The 18809-nt window shown below is 40.2% G+C and overlaps 2 protein-coding genes and 1 long non-coding RNA gene across 21 annotated transcripts in view; 1 reads left to right on the top strand and 2 right to left on the bottom strand.

Annotated features, from left to right (window-relative positions):
• LOC139044571 (uncharacterized) overlaps positions 1-3373 on the bottom strand; it is a 36094-nt gene extending 32721 nt beyond the window's left edge. The window contains exon 1 of the long non-coding RNA XR_011501630.1: positions 3237-3373. This is a non-coding gene — a long non-coding RNA (uncharacterized lncRNA). The remainder of the gene's footprint in view (positions 1-3236) is intronic.
• The window catches only part of NRG4 (neuregulin 4), a 122979-nt gene extending 115401 nt beyond the window's left edge, over positions 1-7578 (top strand). For 18 of the 19 annotated variants that reach the window (XM_044764128.2, XM_044764110.2, XM_044764127.2 and 15 more), the window contains one exon: positions 3664-3800. The gene's annotated coding sequence lies outside the window, so the exon portion shown is untranslated. Of the gene's footprint in view, positions 1-3663 lie in introns of all 19 variants that reach the window. The other variant, XM_014856461.3, reaches the window with a different exon arrangement.
• Positions 3937-18809, bottom strand: part of FBXO22 (F-box protein 22) — a 34524-nt gene continuing 19651 nt past the window's right edge. The window contains exons 6-7 of the mRNA XM_014856452.3: positions 10846-11011; positions 3937-7753 (exon numbers count right to left, since the gene is read on the bottom strand). Coding sequence (XP_014711938.1) covers positions 7336-7753; positions 10846-11011 — 584 coding nt within the window. The 3' untranslated portion in view covers positions 3937-7335. The remainder of the gene's footprint in view (positions 7754-10845; positions 11012-18809) is intronic.

Below are 18809 nucleotides of genomic sequence, written 5' to 3'. Positions count from 1 at the left end.
AAATAACTGTTACATCTTTAATGTATTAAACCTTTTAATATATAATTCCTTCTTTGTCTCTTGTAACCTTTGTGGACTTAAAGTCTATTTTGTCTGAAAATAGGATAGCCACCCCTGCTCTCTTTTGGTTGCTATTTGCATGGAATATATTAATCTTTTTACTTTTAACCTATCTGTGTCTTTGGATCTGAAATCAGTCTCTTGTAGACAGCATATAGTTAGGTCATGTTTTTAAATCCACTTCATCAGTCTCTATTGATTGGAGTTTAACCCATTTACATTTAAAGTAATTATTGATAAGGAGGGACTTATGTCATTTTGCTGTTTGTTTCCTATATGCCTTATAGCTTTTTGTACCTCATTTTCTGCATTAGTGTCTTTTGTGTTTAGTTGATTTTTTTGTAATGAAACATTTTAATTCCATTTAACATCCTAAAGTAACAACACTCTAATTTGAATTTTCACCAGCTTAACGTCAATAGTGTATAAAAACTTTGCTCTTATATAATTCTGTATTCACTCCTTCAGCCGTTAATATCACAAAATTACATCTTTAAGAATTGTCTGAAAACACAGACCAATAACTTTTACACATTAGTCTCTTAAATAATGTGGAAAACGAAAAGTCGAGTTACCAATCAAAGTTAGAATACTGGCTTTTATAATCGCCTATGTATAACTTTACTGGATATCTTTATTTCTTCACATGGCTTTGCATTCCTATTGTCCTTTCATTTCAACCTGAAGAACTCCCTTTAGCATTTCTTGCAGGGCAGATCTAGTGGAATCAGTCTCCTTCAGCTTTTGCTTATCTGGTGATGTTTTAATTTCTCCCGTTTCTGAAGTTTTTCCAGATGTAAGATTTTTGGTTGAGTTTTTTTCTTTTAGCACTTTGAATTTATCAAACCACTGCCTTTTGACTTCCAAGGTTTCTGGAGAGAAATCTGACACAGTAGTCCCCCCTCATCCACAGTTTCAGTTACCCACAGTCAACTACGGTCCAAAAATATTACATGGAAAATTCCAGAAATAAACAATTTCTAAGTTTTAAGTTTTGTGCTGTTCTGAGTGAATAGCATGATGAAATTTCATGCTGTCCTGCCCAGGATGTGAATCATCCCTTTGTCTGGCATATCCATGCTGTGAATGTGACCTGCCCATCAGTCACTTAGTAGCCATCTTGGTTATCAGATCAACTGTCATGGTATCACAGAGCTTGTGTTCAAGTAACTCTTATTTAATAATCGCCCCAAAGCACAAGGGTAGTGATGCTGGCATTTCAGATATGCCAAAGAGAAGCCAGCCATAAAGTGCTTCCTTTAGGGGCTGCTCCTGTGGCTGAGTGGTTAAGTTCACACACTCCGCTTCAGTGGCCCAGGGTTTCACCTGCTCGGGTCCTGGACACAGACATGGCACTGCTCATCAGGCCATGCTGAGGCAGCATCCCACATAGCACAACCAGAGGCACTCACAGCTAGAATATACAACTACGTACTGGGGGCTTTGGGGAGAAGAATAAAGAAAAAAAAAAAGATTGGCAAGAGTTGTTAGCTCAGGAGCCAATCTAAAAGTAAAAAAAGTGGTTCCTTTAAGTGAAAAGGTGAAATTTCTCAATAAGGTAAGAAAAAAATTATATGCTGAGGTTGCAAAGACCTACAGTTACTTTTACTACAGTATATTGTTATAATTGTTCTATTTTATTGTTGTTCATCTCATACTGTGCCTAATTTGTAAATTAAACTTTATAATAGCTTTATGTATGTATAGGAAAAAAACATAATATATAGGGCTCAGTACTATCTGTGGTTTCAGGCATCCATTGGGGATCTTGGAATGTATCCCCTACAGATAAGGGAAGACTACTGTAATCTATGTAATGAGTCTCTTCATTCTTGCTGCTTTCAAGATTCTCTCTCTTTAGCTTTGGTACAATGTGTCTTGATGTGCGTCTTTGACTTCACCCTCTTTGGAATTCACTGAGCTTCTTGATAGGGACATTAATGTCTTGAATCAAATTTGGCAAGCTTCTTGCCATTATTTCTTCAAATAATCTCTATGCAGCTTTCTCTTCTTTCTGGGACTCCCGTAACATGCTCCCTGTTCGATTTGATGGTGTCTTACAAGTCCCTTAGGTTCTGTTTACTATTTTTCTCCTCCTCAGACACAGTAATTTCAACTGTCTGGTCTTCAGGTTTGCTGATGAGTTCTTTTGCCTGCTCAAATCTGCTGTTGAACCCCTCTAGTAAATATTTTATTACTGTACCTTTTTGCTGCAGAATTTGGTTCCTTTTTATATTTCTCTTTGTTGATGTTCTCATTTTATACATCATTTTCCTGATTTCCTTTAGTTCTCTGGGCATATCTCAAAGTCTTTTTCTAAGTCCAATGTGTGGGCTTCCTCAGGGCCACTTTCTGTTCCTTTGAATAGGCCTTGTTTCTACTTCTTTGTATGCTTTGCAATTTTTTTCTTGTCAAAAATCAGGCATTTCACTTTATAATATAGTAATTCTGGCTATAAGATTCTTCCCTATCCCCAGGGTTCACCACTTTTTTTTGATTGCTGAAGGCTGTTGCCCATCTGTTTTGAGACTTTTCCAAACTATTTTTACAAAGTCTTTTCCTTGTTGTGTGATCACTGAAGTCTGTTACTTTTCTCTGATGTCCAGCTGTTTTGACAGAGATTTCCTTGAACACCAGTTCTCCTTGTCTTTCCAGATTAGCTGGGTGCTAGGACACTCCTGCAGTTCTTTAGCTAGGCTTGCTCCAAGCCTAGGGATCAGACCAAGGTGAAAGCTTAAGGTCTTAGATCTTTTCTGAGTATGTGTTTTGCCTGGGCATGCATGTGGCATTCTAAATCCACCCCCATGTACAGCTGCTTTTCAATGTCCAATTTCCTAAAAATCTCACCCCTGCTTCTCCTTTGGGCCTTACAGGGTATATCTTATCTCTTGCCCTAGGTGTCTATGAGTCTGTAGTTACCTTGCACCTTTACAAGCAGTGCCCACCACTATTCCTGATTTACAAGTTATGCAAAACAAAGATGAGCACCTTGAGTCAGTCTTTCAGGTACCCCCCCAGACAGAACAGAAAAGACATACACAAGAATTTGCAAATAAAGTCTATTCTGCCTCCTCTGGTTTGAGAGGGAACTGAGAACCACGCTTCTGCCACTTCAAGAATAAGACTGCCACTGCATTGGGGCAAGGACGAGTAAAAACATCATAAAATTCTCCTACCGTTTTGAAGATGGTTTTTCTTCACTGGGCACTGTCTTGGTTGCTGTAAACCTTTGACTGCTTTCCAGAGCTCCAATGAAGTTGGTTCATCCAGTTGCTGGTTTTCTTTTTTTTTCCTCCAATGTTTCTGTGGGGGAACAAGAGCTTTGGAGAGTCCTAGTCCACCATTTTGCTGGTGTCAACTCAGGTCAGCTGTTGTATTCCTATTTGCAATTCTAGTGTCATGACAAAGCTTTGAACAGAGTATGTTTTAGATACATGTACGGTGATTGAATTTTGGTTAGTCAGACCTGGAAATATTGTGTAAATGTTAAAAAAAATGGTCTCAAAATTCTCATTCTGATAGTTTGCATTTAAAATTAATGAATATATTTTCTTCCAATTTCTTGTAATTACCAATCTTGTCTCTCTTTTTTTTTTTTTTTAGGAAAACCACCCCTGAGCTAACATCCATGCCCATCCTCCTCTACTTTATATAGGGATGCCTGCCACAGCATGGCTTGACAAGTGGTGCATAGGTCCGCATCTGGGATTGGAACCAGCAAACCCCAGCCCGCCAAAGCAGAATGTGTGAACTTAACCGCTGTGCCACCAGGCTGGCCCCAATCTTGCCTCTTTTGCTGGCTGTGATGACAGTCACTAGAGAACAATAACTTTTATACAAACTGTTATGAAATGAAAATGCTCCATACACTCTTGGTACCAAAACATTAAATGAAGTTTATTGGTTTCTGCCAATGTTTTCCACTTTATAGTAGCATATATTCTTGTAACCTGTCTCATTGTGGTGTAAGGCAGAAATGAAATATATAAAACAAAAATAATATGTCTTACAAATATTTGACTGTTCTTTAAAATACTAAAATAACTTTCTGATAACATTCTTTCCATAGTATAGATATTAATTTTGTTCATTTAACAAGGATGTTTAACTAATGCTGACTATGTTCTGTTATTTTAGGATTTTCACTAAGCAGACGCACACCCAGTGTCTACAGGTGAAATCAAGTCAGTCATCTAAAAACCTCATAATTTCCAATCAAATTAGAGTCTTCTGTTTCCAGTAAAATGGAATTTATGGTGGTGCTAATCTGAGTTAGACTGTGTCGGCAGAAAACGACAGAAGTCGATTTTTTTTCTTAAAACTTTCTGCAGAATGAATAGAGAATTCTCAGATTTGTAGTTTATTTTACATTCTCTGCATGTTCATTGTATTAAGTTGACAATCAAAATCAGTGGCAAAACTTTTCCTATCTGGCCTGTCTTGTCGTACTAGATTGAGAAGTTGGTACATGTGCCAATATGTAACCAAAGTGGAGAGAAATGTATTAGTGAAGTGACCTACTGGACCCCCCCTTCATTAATATAGGTCACAGTAGATTATTAATTATATCAGTGTGCACGGTGTCTATTTCCAGGTCTTAATCCCAAGGCCTACCTTCCCTCCTCTTCCTTAGATTGTTACTTGGCTTATAAAGAGTTTAGTTCTACTTGAATAAAAGGGAACGGAAATAGATTCTTTGACAGCACTTTTACAAAACAAATTGCAGCTGTGCAAAGATTTTGCTTTGAAAGCATATAAAGGAAATCAGTATTTTTAAATGTCTTGATCAAACCGTCCTATAAATCTGACTATCACGCAAGAGAAGGCAGTTTAGTGTGAAGACATGAAAGGTACATCTTTACTTCTCTTTGTGCTCACATCAGTTTTTTCGCGTGATCATTTTCCCAGTTTCACGACTGACTACAATGGTTACCATTTCTAGGCACTTCGTATATTTTTAGCTGAAACAGTAATTATTCCCTTAATTCCTAAGACAAGCCTTTCAAAATTGTAGTAAATTAGTTATTTCATTTTAAATTTGGTTAAACTACTATTCCCCTTCCATGCAACATCAAGGCCTCTGGGAGGCAGGGCAGATGACTTTCGTTTTTATCAGTACTACTCATTTCTATTGGGTTAACTTCTCCCCTTTCTATTCTGTACCAAGGTTACAACCTTGTAGCCAAATGAACTTATTGTTCATAACAAGCCCCAAAGGCTCAGCTGTAAAAAAAAAAAAGAACCCTATGTTAACTTCAAATATTGTATGAAATGACCCTGCAGCAGGGTCTCCTTTGAGAAGTAATAAAACATTTTATGAGTATTAATTTGAAAAAATAAACTCATTCAATCCTCAGGCTCATTTTGTTCATATTCTCAGTTTTTAAAATCCTTTCTCCTCTAACTATTCAACCAACTCTGGTTAATATCAGGGACAAAGAAAATTTATGAAGTATTTTCCTTATGAGCTATGTAAACATATTCAAGGACTCGAATTTTCAGGCACTGTCTACTTGATAATGGGTACTAATGTCAAATAGAAAAGTTAATAGCTAAATAAATAGCTAAATAAAAATGACTAAATATTAACATTCACAGACTAAAAGTTCTATGATAAACTTTTTCTTTGGACCTTCTTCAGGAACTAAGATTTAGGATAACCACAAATACACAAGACAAGTATTTTTATCATATATGTAAACAGAGAAAAATCTTTTAAGGTAAAAATTGGGAGAAAAATGATTAAAAAAAGAAAAGCAGGAATGTTAATACATTTAATTTCACTTACCTTGCAAGTTTTCTACCCATTTTGTTAGAACCACTGACCTTTACCAAAGTGCCATACATTAGTTATATCATACTGTATTAGGTAGAATATGCTAATATAAAGATATCCTGTAACAAAGACCTGAGGAAAAAAGTGGCTTAGGCAAGATTGATATTAATTTCTGTCTTGTAAAACAATCTGGAGGTAGGCAGTCCAGGCTGGTTATGGTAGTAGCACTTCAACAAAATTACACAGCAACCCAGGATCCTTCCGTGTGGTTCTCTTCCACAGTAGAGCGCTGCCTCTTCTCTAGAGTCCAGGCTGCCTCACTACCAGATCCACTTCCAAGTAACAAGATTGAGAAAGGGCAAAAAAAACGGTCACACCATCTTGAAGGACACATATTTCCGCTCACAGTTCACCAACCAGAACAGTCATACTTTCGAGAGACTGAGAAAGGTAGTCTTTGTTCCAGGAGAATGTCTGTGCCTAACTGAAAACCAAAGGTTCTATCACTAGATGAAAAGGAAAGAATGGATACCGCGGGGAAACTGGTGTTCTCTGGACATAGCTCATTTAGATGCTTGCATAATTAGAAATTCAAATTTGAAAATGGTTCTACTGAGAATATGCCAGGATTTACTAGCTGACAAATACCTACTATGCTGGGTTTACTTTTCTAAAGGATTAGTTTACTTCCTTCCTTCACTCACCAAAAGTAATACAATACAAAACACTATCTCTGAATGAGTTCCAAGGTACGTTTTATTGGTATAAAACCAAAATAAGGTGATGTAATTGTCTGGTCTGCCAATTAGCTACCCAGAACTAGGTGAAAATGATTTTCTCTTGTAATTTTTTTATTGACAGAAAAGGAAAAATTTTTTTTATGAAATAATACTGATTCGTCTTGGCAATTTATTTGACTCAGCAACTGCAGAGTACTAAAACAAAAATAGTTAATTTTTATCAAATAAGTAAAAAGTCGGTAATAATTTTGTTACAGCTTCTGAAAAAACTGGTAAAATTATAAAGCAGAGAAAGATTTCTCAAGCCATCTGTGTAATTTTTCTCCTTTATTAAGGGAGAAAAAAAGTCTTCATGATTCTGCCAAAAGATCCTCTAACAATGCAGAAGTAGTCATGGAATGTCTTAAACCTCCATCCTATTGATGAATCTTCTTTCAATCTTCCTATGCAGGAGACTATTTAAAGTCACATTACACAGCAGCTACTGTGCAATAATAATCTGATGCAATATAGCCATGATCAGTTTGCTTGTACCTGATGCAAAAGCTCTCAACTCTAGGCCTGCATTATGATATGTAAAAAGTTGTCCTCCATCTAATATCTTAAAAACTACCCCCAGTGTAATCATTAGAGCATCAAAGCTACAAAACAGATCCATATAAAGTTATTTTTGTTTAAAATACACATATCCCAAGTTTCCATTTTCTGGAAAAGGCAGAGCCCAAAAGTTACACTGCAAAAGCCACTTTGCAGGTGGCTTTATTTAGTTGACCCAAGATGAATCAGTGCCATTATTGTTGTATAGCTATGAAACAGATCATCATCCTTTACTTCATTACATTTCTTCAATATAAAGTTCCCAGTGACTATGCGATCACAGCCAATTTCTCCATTTCCAAAGAAGCCAAATAAAGGAACACTAGGAAAAAACTTTCTAAATGCATCAGCCTCAACATTCCCCTTGGCTCTGTAATACTGAAAGCCCCTGCCAACGCATGCAAACATGAAGCCAATGGTGTTCTGTTCTGGAATATTGGCTGCTTTGAGGCGCTGCATCGCAGCCTCAGCAGTCTTCTCATCATTGACATCCTCGTTGAGAAGCACTGTGGCGCTCTGAATTCGGTGTCCGCTAAATGACAGTCCAACCACACCTGTGGCATCAATATCCAGAGGGTTCCTAGAAAATTACATGAGAAACGTGGTGATGTATCATGAAACAAAATTTAAATTTTAAAGTGTAAAAGAAAAACACCGTCCTGATTCACTGGTTGGGAGCTGCTGCCTTTAACAGCTTACAGTTAGTCCAAGGCTTACTCTGCCAGATAACAGGAGTATTAATAAGGTTAAAAATTAAACTATTGAAATTAATACATTAAAAGAATACAGAAGGCAGATCTATAGAGAAGTAAGCAACTATTTTTTCAGTCACAAATAGAAAAGGGCAAATGTAGCTCTGCAAAGATTTCTGAAACCTATCCTGGGTTTTTAGATGGTTGTATAGAGTATCCTTACCTTTCTCACTTCTTCAAAAGAAACCTTACACTTTTATTCATATACACATGATATCTACTAGATGAAGCTTTTTGGCATTATTGACATCTTTGGTATCTTTTTTTACACTACCTGAGTTGTCAAATTCTAACAGAGGTGTATTAAATATTCAATCACGGAGGGTAATTTTATTAAGAACCTATAACTCCAGAAGTTTTAGCTTTATGTTGTTTGGTCCATAAAGAAATACGTTACATTGCTGTGTCTTCTTTATTGTTTGAGTCTAGAATTGAGCTTAACCTAAAGAAACACGTGTTTTCTTTTTGTATGTATTTGACTGGTATTTTTTAATGAAATATTCTATCCTTACTAAAGAATATATAAATAAAGTGTCAATAAAGTTATAAAGCACAATATAGTGAATACCCACTGGGGAAAAACAAGTTAAATACCTTACACTTCTATCATGTTTACCAACATCTATGAAATGGGCAAGATTAACGAGAAACCAAGAGTCAAAAAGCTTAAGTGAGGGGCTGGCCCAGTGGCACAGTGGTTAGGTTCACACACTCCACTTCAGCAGCCCAGAGTTGGCGGGTTTGGATCCTGGGTGTGAACCTACACACACACTGCTCATCAAACCATGCTCTGGCAGAGACCCACATAAAAAATAGAGAGATTTGCAACAGACATCAGCTCAGGGCCAATCTTCCTCAAACAAAAAAAAAGCTTAAGTGACCAAGATAATAAGGCTAGCTAGTGGCAAAACCAGTTTCTAGAGGGCAGAATCCATCTTCTCCAGTCCTCTGCTGCTCCTTTAACTTATTACATTTCCTCTTTGGTATACAGTTGCAATATGTGTTGTCAATCTCTTGCCTCAAGGAATTATTTACCTGTCTTTCTGGGGGGTGGGGGGAACACAGTGGCTAGTATCTGGACACCATTAAATGGAGCACTGATTTACTCAATGGCTTATCTTACCAATGAACAGTATGAAGACCACATTAACATTCATGTGTCATATAAGGGGCAATAATTTTTGAGAGTATATTTCCCATATTAGGTATAAAAAGTAGATGATATATAGACAGCCATGCTAACAGGCTAGCACCTCGGATGTTATGTCTGAGTGAGAGATTGACATTTCAAAGGTAAACTGTATGTTAAATCACCACTGCCCTATCTGTATACAATTTAAAGGTTAAAGCAAGGACACGGAAAATTTTGCAAGAAGGGAAATAACCCACAGATCACTACCAAGAATTAGGTGTATTTATGCATGAAATCCAATGTTTGATATCCTGCTGCTTGGAATTTAATGCACTTGGCTTTCCTCCCTTCTTCCTTGCTGGCAGTCCAGGGACCTTGACTGAGCTATTTGCTTTCCCTGATCCATCGGTCGAGACTACCAGGAGGGAGATTATAACTCGGATGATTTACACTGCTCTTAAAGATACTGATTTCTAACAGTCTGTCTCCACATCACCACTCCAGGATCCCAATACTAAACATAAATATAGTGAGAAACAAATACTAGTGTTGGCAGGAAGCATTTGGGAGAGAGGGGAGCCTCATTTTCCTGCTTTTGAAAACAGTTTATGTCCACTTAATTAGCTCAAACTCAAAATACTATATACTTTCATTAAAAATGGAAAGGGAGTGGGGCTGGCCCCATGGCCGAGTGGTTAGGTTCATGCACTCCGCTGTGGCGGCCCAGGGCTTCACCAGTTCGAATCCTGGACGTGGACATGGCACTGCTCATCAGGCCACGCTGAGGCAGCATCCCACATGCCACAACTAGGAGGACCCACAACCAAGAATACACAACTATGTACCGGGGGGCTTTGGGGAGAAAAAGAAAAAATAAAATCTTTAAAAAAAAAAAAAGGAAAGGGGGCTGGCCCCGTGGCCGAGTGGTTAAGTTAGCGCGCTCCGCTGCAGGCGGCCCAGTGTTTCGTTAGTTCGAATCCTGGGCGCGGACATGGCACTGCTCATCAGACCACATTGAGGCAGCGTCCCACATGCCACAACTAGAAGAACCCACAACGAAGAATACACAACTATGTACCGGGGGGCTTTGGGGAGAAAAAGGAAAAAATAAAATCTTTAAAAAAAAAAAAAAAAAAGGAAAGGGAGTAATGGCCCCCAAGACACAGAAGATATTTTTTATCTTTGAAAGCAAAAGCCTTAGTAACAAAATCAAAGATGCTCAATTTTTGAGCTTGAAAAAGCCTTTCAATAGATCTAGTACAGAATTTCAAAAAAGTGTTACAAGTAATACTAGTACACCGGCAAGATGCTCCACAGAAAAAAAGGTTTTGTGACCAAACAGATTTGAGGACTGCCACAGATGGTAATATTATCTCCCTTCTAGAAGACTTCCAAAGCACTAAGCATATCAGAGAAGCTCTGAGAAGTTTTACCATAAAGATTTGCTGTTTAACCATGCATTTTCTTTAGAGGAGGAAACAGAACTAGAGAAGAAGTACCGCACTGCAGTGACAGAGCACAGAGCTGTCAAGGGAGACAGCAGTAGATATCGCTGAAAATCAATTTTGAGGACAGTATGAGTGCACCTAGGAATAAATTCGTAAGAGACAACATATATAAATTTCATCAACTATAAGCAGAATTATGTTGAGTAAGCCCTCAACCTATGTCTGTTGCAAAATGGAATGAACTGTTACCTTGGCAATTCTTTAAACATGTTTTTAAGAAACCCAAGGTAACAAAAACCTGAGAACATTTCCCACCATGAACAGAGGAAATCAGACATACTTTTCAGAGGTCAGCGATGCCAGGTTGTCCACCTGGCCTCCAGCCAAGATGACATTCATATCACTGAAAGTGCTTACGACTCTCTGCAGATAATTACTGGCTCCCGCCTTACAGCAATTATAGCCAAATACAAGGACCACACGAAGCTCAGGGTTATCTAAAAGACCTACAGAGAAATGAAGAGCAACAATTAAAGACAGCCTTAAAACAGAAATCTTTAATTTACTTTTATTATCTACATTTTACAAATGAAACGTTACTGCTAATGACTTGCACTCCTAGCTAAGTGCAATTTAGTACTTAAGCTGTCAAGTTTTCCATTTTTTACAAATTTTAACACTACTCAAAATCTTTGCTACAATTTTTCCCCATAAAAAAACTAAAGGCTATTTGAAAATAACACAATCAATGTTCAACACAAATAAGGAAGCAGCTATGTAACTGAGCAGCCCCTTGGTGGACCTTGGTGCAAGCCGTCTCCACGCAGCCCACCAACTGGAATGAAAAGGAACACTGGTTCACACAGAATAGAGTAAACAGCAGTGGGAATTTAAAGATCCAGAGAAAATGGAGAGAAAAGGCACTAACCACCTGTACTGACCTGTAGTGAGCTGAATGGTGGGCCCCTCCAACCCCAAATATATCCACGTGAAATCCCTGGAACTGATGAATGTAACCTAATTTGGAAAAAGGGTCTTCATGGATGTAATTAAGGATCTTGAGATAAGATCATCTAGATTATCCAGGTAGCCTCTAAATACGACGACAAGCGTCTTTACAAGAGATATACAGACACACACAGACGGAAGAGGAGGCAGTGTGACCACAGAAGCAGAAACTCAACAGCCACCAGAAGGTGGCAGAGACAGAGCAGAGATTCACCCCTAGATCCTCCAAAGGGAGTGCAGCCCTATCGACACCTTGATTTCAGACTTCTGGCCTCCTGAACTGTGACAGAATAAATGTCTGTTGTTTTAAGATCCCAAGCTCGTGGTAATGGATTAACCATTGGAAACTCATTCCAAAGCAGGAAAATGTTCAATTCTGCAGCATACAGACAAAAAGCAGCTACCATCAGGGGGCAGACTAGCCTAACAGGAGATGGGCTGTACTCACGCACTCCTCCACAGCTCCAGGGTTTGCACGTGTGCCTCCGGCACCTTGTTTACAGACTATCAATTTGAAATTTGCTAGTATTACCAACTGGGTGGCTTCGGGACAAGAAAAAAATACCAACACCTGACCCACGCTCACATTTCCACTGACTCAGCCACATGACTTCCATCTTGACAGACCTAAGGTGAAGGTTAGAAATAAGGCTCACTTAAGGAAACTGGAGTGGGGGTGAAGGACCAATTATTAATACCAAATAATGACATCCAGGGAAACTGCCTCTGGTCCATTTCTAATTCCCTACACAGTAAATCACTGATTTGGAGAGTGAAAAGGATGTTAATACAAATCCAGTACTTTCATGACACCATATACCCTAAACCATTACTAGAGGGTCTTTTTTTCCCCCACACAGACCTGCCTAGCAAATTTTGAGAGAACGTTTTTTCTTTTTTTTGAAGAAGAAGAAGATTAGCCCTGAGCTAACTGCTGCCAATCCTCCTCTTTTTGCTGAGGAAGACTGGCCCTGAGCTAACATCCGTGCCCATCTTCCTCTACTCTATATGTGAGACGCCTACCACAGCACAGCTTGCCAAGCAGTGCCATGTTTGCACCCGGGATCCGAACTGGTGAACCCCGGGGCAGCGGAAGTGGAATGTGTGAACTTAACTGCTGCACCACTGGGCCGGCCCCTGTTTTCTCTTTTTTAGAATGACTTTTCAGAGTTGCAAGAGGCCTGTGGGATCAACAGTCTAGTCTTATTTTACAAATAAGCGCTGCTAATCCTGGAAAAGTGACTAGCCCAGGACAGTATCATAGCAGACTCTAGATTAAAATCCACATCTCCTGAAGAGTTTTCAGTTTTAGAAACCTAAAAACTTCTAAATCTCTACCTTTCCTATAGTTTTCTAAGCTCTAGACCTTCTTACAATTGTCTACTAAATATTTTCGTTGGAATATCTAAAGGTACCACCCTCACTGATTTAACAAACACATACCCAGTGCTTTCAACATCTTCCCCCAATGGTACTGTTCTACAGTGGAACCACACACACTAAAATCTATAGAGAACAAATCCACCTTAGCCCAGGCTGGTTGCCTGACAGAGCAGATGGATCTGTATTTAACCAACAGACACCTGGAGCTTCAGGTGTGTTAAAAGAAGGTGCAACTCAAACTCCTTGCCAAAACTGAGAGGCCTAAGACACACACCTACGACAACGAGCACCCAGTTCCTTCTCAGATAAATTCTGATACTACCTTCAGTCTTGCCTCAGTTCACCTCAGTGGGGACACAGGACAGATAATAGGACAAGTATCTTAGGTCTTTCAACTTCAAGAAAGCACACGGGCCATATCCCCAGCTCAGCTGCTGCTTGGGCAGATGACTACTCAACCAGCACACCTAAGAAAAGGTGCAATCTCCAGTTCATTACTACTTGAAATCCAGCTGTGAGAGCTAATCAGTCAGACTGAGTGCCTAAACAACATGTGGGCCATCCATTCCTTTGGCGGTTCTAAATATTCTTCGATTAAGCAAAGCGCTCAGTAACCAGACCTCATTGGTTTGGACCCTACAACTGCTTTTACTGAGTCATATTTGGGTGATGCCACTGGTGTTCAGAGTGACATAATCAGAAACAGCTTAAAAAATTCAGTCTATTCACTATAAGGGCACTGCGGATCCACTAGAAGAACTGATCTCAGTTCTCAGAAAACAGGGAAGAGTTGTGCTTCTCATGCCCTGGCATAGCCAAACCCGTGGACCACCTCTGGCAAATGTTGACGGTATGCATTTCATGTACTACCCTCAGCCTGGGCTTTACTATATTCCTCCTACACGTCCCTCAATTCAGAATTCCTCCACTGATACTGTATGTATCTTTGTAAGCTGCCTTAAATTCATTTTCAAGTAAGGCAGAATGTGAATTCATTACAGCTAGGATCAAGCTGGAAGGTTAAAAGGAAAAAAGAAAAAAAATAAAATCTAGACTCCAAGACTAATGTCAGATTCAGGAAAGCCAACTATGAAGAACTATTCCAAAGACAGGCTCAGACTGCTTTAGGTATGCATGCTCAGATTTCTGTTCTTTTTAGAGAAGCCACTCTGAAGACAACTGTTGTGACCTATCTGAAAGTGATGTAATCTAAATGAATGTAGAAAACCTACTTCAAAGAAAATGTCTATGTAAGAGACTAACACCATGAACAATTCATGGACAAAAGCTGGGTTCTCCTTTCCCCACCACCCCTTAGGTTTGAGCACCTCTTCCTTCCCCGTATTTTCACACCTATCTTTTTTACACGAGGGGAGGTAGGTAAGTATGAAGTCAGCACAGTAAGGACGTGCCCTGCGGAGTTAGACCTGGGTCGGAACTCAGGCTCAACCACTCGCAGCTGTGTGACCTTGAGCACGTCAACTTGACTAAAAGTGGGACAGGAGCAAGTTTCAAGGGTGGTTGTGATGATTAAAGAAGATAATGTCATAAAGAAGCATCTAACCCCGGTGCTTGGTACCCAGCAAGGCTCAACAGAGGAGAGAAAACAAAGCACATTCTGGCTAAACTGAGGGCCCTGACCACAATTTAGATTTGTTTAACCAAATAACGGAATGATGAAGCTTAAGGCAACATTTCCCCTTGAATCAAATGAATCCAAAGTAAACATCAAATTTAGAGGGGCAAAAAGAAAGCTTCCATCCCACCCACAAAACTGGCTGGGGGTCACCTGCGTTGCTCTGACTTTCATGTAGCTGTCATGCTTTTTGAGATGCACCTCATCCAAAAATAGCTCTGATGTTGTACAATGAGAAGCTGTGTCACTGTGTATGTGGTAGGGGATTAAAAAAAAGAGAAGATCCACACATCATTCAGCTCCATGAACATGGAGCCTGTGGCACGAGGGCTGAGGGTGAGGGCATGTTGGCCCGGGGCTATATTCCACCACTACTGTGACCTGGGAGCAAGCCCCCACAAGACCTCTCGAAGTTTGACTTTTCTAGGACTCTGCTCTTGTAGCTGAGTGAAGTCCACCAAAAAGGGCAGGAAAGTGTGATAGAACGTCAGCACCACATTCTTGTCACTTAAGAGTTTTTCAAGAGCTGGGCAGCTTCTAAAGCAGAGCGAGTTCCATCACTTAGGTTTTAGCACCATTTTTCCCTGCCTTGTACCTGATCACTGCCTGTGGCCCCCTCAAGATTCTCTATGAAGTCTCCAGATAATTTAAAAACTTAGTCCTTCAATTTTTTTTTGGAATCTGACTTAACAAATAATTAAAATTCAGTTTTCACCCCTCCCAGTTGGTGGCAGAGTTCAAGAGGAGTCGTTGAAGGACCAAAAAGCAGCAAGCAGAAGGGACCTAACAACGCACAGACTAGATCACAAGATCACCAACATAACAAGAAACATGGCACTTGGGCAGGCACTGTTCTAAGCACTTTACAGAAACTAACTTATTTAATGCCCACAACAGTCACCCATTATGCTGTTCAGCTCCTAGAAAGTCCAGGAGGATTCAATGTCTTCAAAATCCACATTACAACACACAAATTGTAACCCCTGTTACAGGACCCAACTCAGACCAGACTAAGTAATAAGCACACCCTCCAGAAGGGGCCGCCCCAAAGGAAACTGGTGCCTACGGGGCTGTGCAAAAACACAGGCACTTCCACTCCTCTCCTTCCAAGAGCCAATGCATGAGCATTCTTCAGGACTTCCTCTCATGACTCTCAAATGTAAAAGTCAGTGGAAGATCTTTTCTAATGTCAATCTCTACAAATAAAACTGAAACCTAGAAAATCGTGCCCCAAGTGGCCCTGTCATAGGTTTGAGCTTTACCTAGAAGAGTGTCAAAAGGATGTATTTGTATAAGAGGAAGAAAGAATCATAGGTGTGAAGCAAGTGTCTCAAAGGGGAACAAAGCACTGGCTCTGAAGCTCCAGCTCGTCTTCTAAGCAACTGGCAGTCCTGAGGCTGCCTTCTCCAGTCTGTAGCAGGGGAGGGGTCACAGGCCGCCAGACACTGCTTTGATGCTAGAGCCACTTTCCTGGATAATTCAAAGCCTTAAAGAAAGATGTGCAGACCATCCTCAGGGCGGGAGGCTCCTCCCCTCCATTACAGACTGTGCTCTGCTGGGCATGGGGTTCCAAACGTGCCCAGAGGGAGGCAGGGGAGAAATGATGCGCCTCAGTCCTAGATTTTCCATGCTCCCTTCAGCCTAAGCATCTCTGCTCTATCTGCTTTATTTTTACGTTGGCACCCCATGTAAGATTATATTTACAAATGAACTGTTTAAGAGTCAGAAAATTGCTGAAGAATCTCCTTAATTGAGGAGTCTCAATGGAGTCTTCAACATAAGCACAAGGGAGAGATGTTATGGTATTATAGCAGAATCGACCCTGGACAAGCAACAGAAACTGCTGGGCCACCCCCTACCCTCCCTCCAATTACTGAACTAGTTCCTATTTGCTTCAATTACCATTAATACCTGATGATTCCCAAATGTCTATCTTTGGTCCAGACCATTCTCCTGAGCTCCAGACTCACATATCCAACTATCTAATCAATGTCCCCAACTCAAATGTCCAACTCAGAACTGATAATCCGACTCTTCCAAGCTGCACCCGCAGTCTATTCCTGACTTCAAGAGATGGTACTGCACAGGTGCACTGGCCAGAAACCTGGATGACATCACTACCACCTCCCTTATTCTCAACACCCAACATTTTAATCAGTCACCACATCCTGTTGATTCCACCTCAAAATCTGTGATTCTACTTGTCACCTCTTCTTGCCTTAACCTCTACAATAGCCTCCTGTTTTTCCTGCATCCACTCTTGTATTCCTCCAAACCCATCAACATACCGCAGCCAGAGGGGTATTTTCAGAAGACCTACCTGATTATGCCACTTTTTTGTTTAGAATCCTGGCTTCCTGCTGCCCTTAAATATGTAGATTCCTTAGTATGTCCTACGAGGCATGATCTGGCCCCAACCTGCCTCTCCAGCTTCATGGGACATCACACTCCCCGCTCCTCGACACAGTGGAATTCTCTAGGCTTCACAAATGAGCATGCGAATCCACAACACTCAAATCTTGAAGGTGAGTAATCAGGCCCTTTTTTCTTCCTGTCCTTCAATCTCTTGGCCACCTCACTCTTATTTTTGTCAGTAACTTGGAGAGACGGTAAAGACCTCCTATAATACTCCTCCCTTCTCCACATCCGAGGGACCTTGCCCCGTGGTTATGTTTTCTAGCATCTCTGTGCTTCTCCTGGTAACTCTTAGCACATCTGCGGGACTTAGTTCAAAGTCAGCCCATCCTGCTGGATGGGGAGCTCCAGGAGGCAGGAACAGAAGCCTCTCCAACAACACGTCTCTAGAGCCCCATCCAGGGACCGGCCTATGGCATGTACGCAGTTTCTGAACGAACCAACACTGGCTTTTTAAGAAACTTTGCTGAGGTATTTTTGCCTTTACTCCTTAGAAATTAAGTGCTGGCCTATCCATTTTTGTTTTTCATTCCAGAGACTATTTTTAACACAGGATACCAAAAAGACCTTAGAACAACATATGCCTCATTTAAAAAATGCACCATTTTGGTAAGTTCTTCAAAAAGAATATAACAAAGTGTGTGTATGTGTATAAAATTATATGTGCTATAATGCTGGGTCAGATGATGACACTTCCTATATACAAGGTTTAGAAAACTATAATTATCAAACGCAAGGTCCCTATCTTCAGAGGTACTACCAGTTTCACAGGAGAACTAAGCTGCTGTGTTTGCTTACTGTGGGCTTTCACATACGATCTTCCAGTCACTGTGACTTAGCACTCTAAGACGGAGGGAAGACAAACCACAGTCCACGGGCCAGATCCAGCCCCCTACTTTTGTAAATAAAGTTTTATCGGAACACAGCTGAGGGTTTATGTATTGTCTACAGCTGCTTTGCATTCCAATGGCAGGGCTGAACAGACGCAACTGAGACTGTATGGCTGGCAAAATTTAAAATATTTACTATCTGGCCCCAGAAAAAGTTTGCTGACCATTGAGGGATATTACCACAAATAGGGTGATTTCCAATGTTACAGAACATAGAGAAAAGTTGCTCCGGATATTTGTTTGGGGAATACAGGCTGGGATTCTTGTGTAGAAGGCACGTTCCAGACCATAGCCTCCAACCACTCACTCCTTGCCTGCCTAAAATTCCTCCATCTTCTTGAGCACATAAAAGACAATGGTCCAAATTTAGAAATACAGAAAATCAGGACACAAAATAGCATGTGAAAGAATAGAGATTATCATCTCAATCTAGGCGAAGCTTCAACGTCCAGAAGGCCACGAACAGGATGGAAATGGAATAAGCCAAAACTGTGGACAGCAAACAGCTCAGGAAAGGACACCAATAAGAACACTTCACAGAGCAGAATAAACATGGGGCTGTTTTTCCTTTTAGTTTTCTAATTCCTATACTTAGCTCTGTAATGCAAACAAGGTCTAACAAATCTAATAAATATTTTATCACAGAATGGATGGTTTATTCTGCTCAACATTTTGTTTTTCTTCTTGTAAACTGACAAAACTAGGCATCTACCTTCAGTCAGGACCTCAGTCACTGATTCCCAAGGAGCTATAGGACAGAGGAGAGAGGATGCCCAAGAGGCACCATACTCACTTCCAGATAAGAAAGACAGCACAGAGGTCTGGCCATATGACCTTCAGCAAAAGTACTGAATCAAAGGCCAAACAAGCTTCTCGAATGGAGTTTGATTTTTCCCAATCCTGTTCCTCCTGTCTCAGCATTCCAACTATTTCTGTCCTCAGCTCAAAACTCAGAGTTATCACTGAGTCCCC

This window comes from Equus asinus, chromosome 2, assembly GCF_041296235.1.
Source record: "Equus asinus isolate D_3611 breed Donkey chromosome 2, EquAss-T2T_v2, whole genome shotgun sequence".
In the NCBI taxonomy this organism is placed as follows: domain Eukaryota; kingdom Metazoa; phylum Chordata; class Mammalia; order Perissodactyla; family Equidae; genus Equus; species Equus asinus.
The sequence above is the reverse complement of the archived record's forward strand: the minus strand, read 5'-3'. Positions and strand labels throughout refer to the sequence as shown.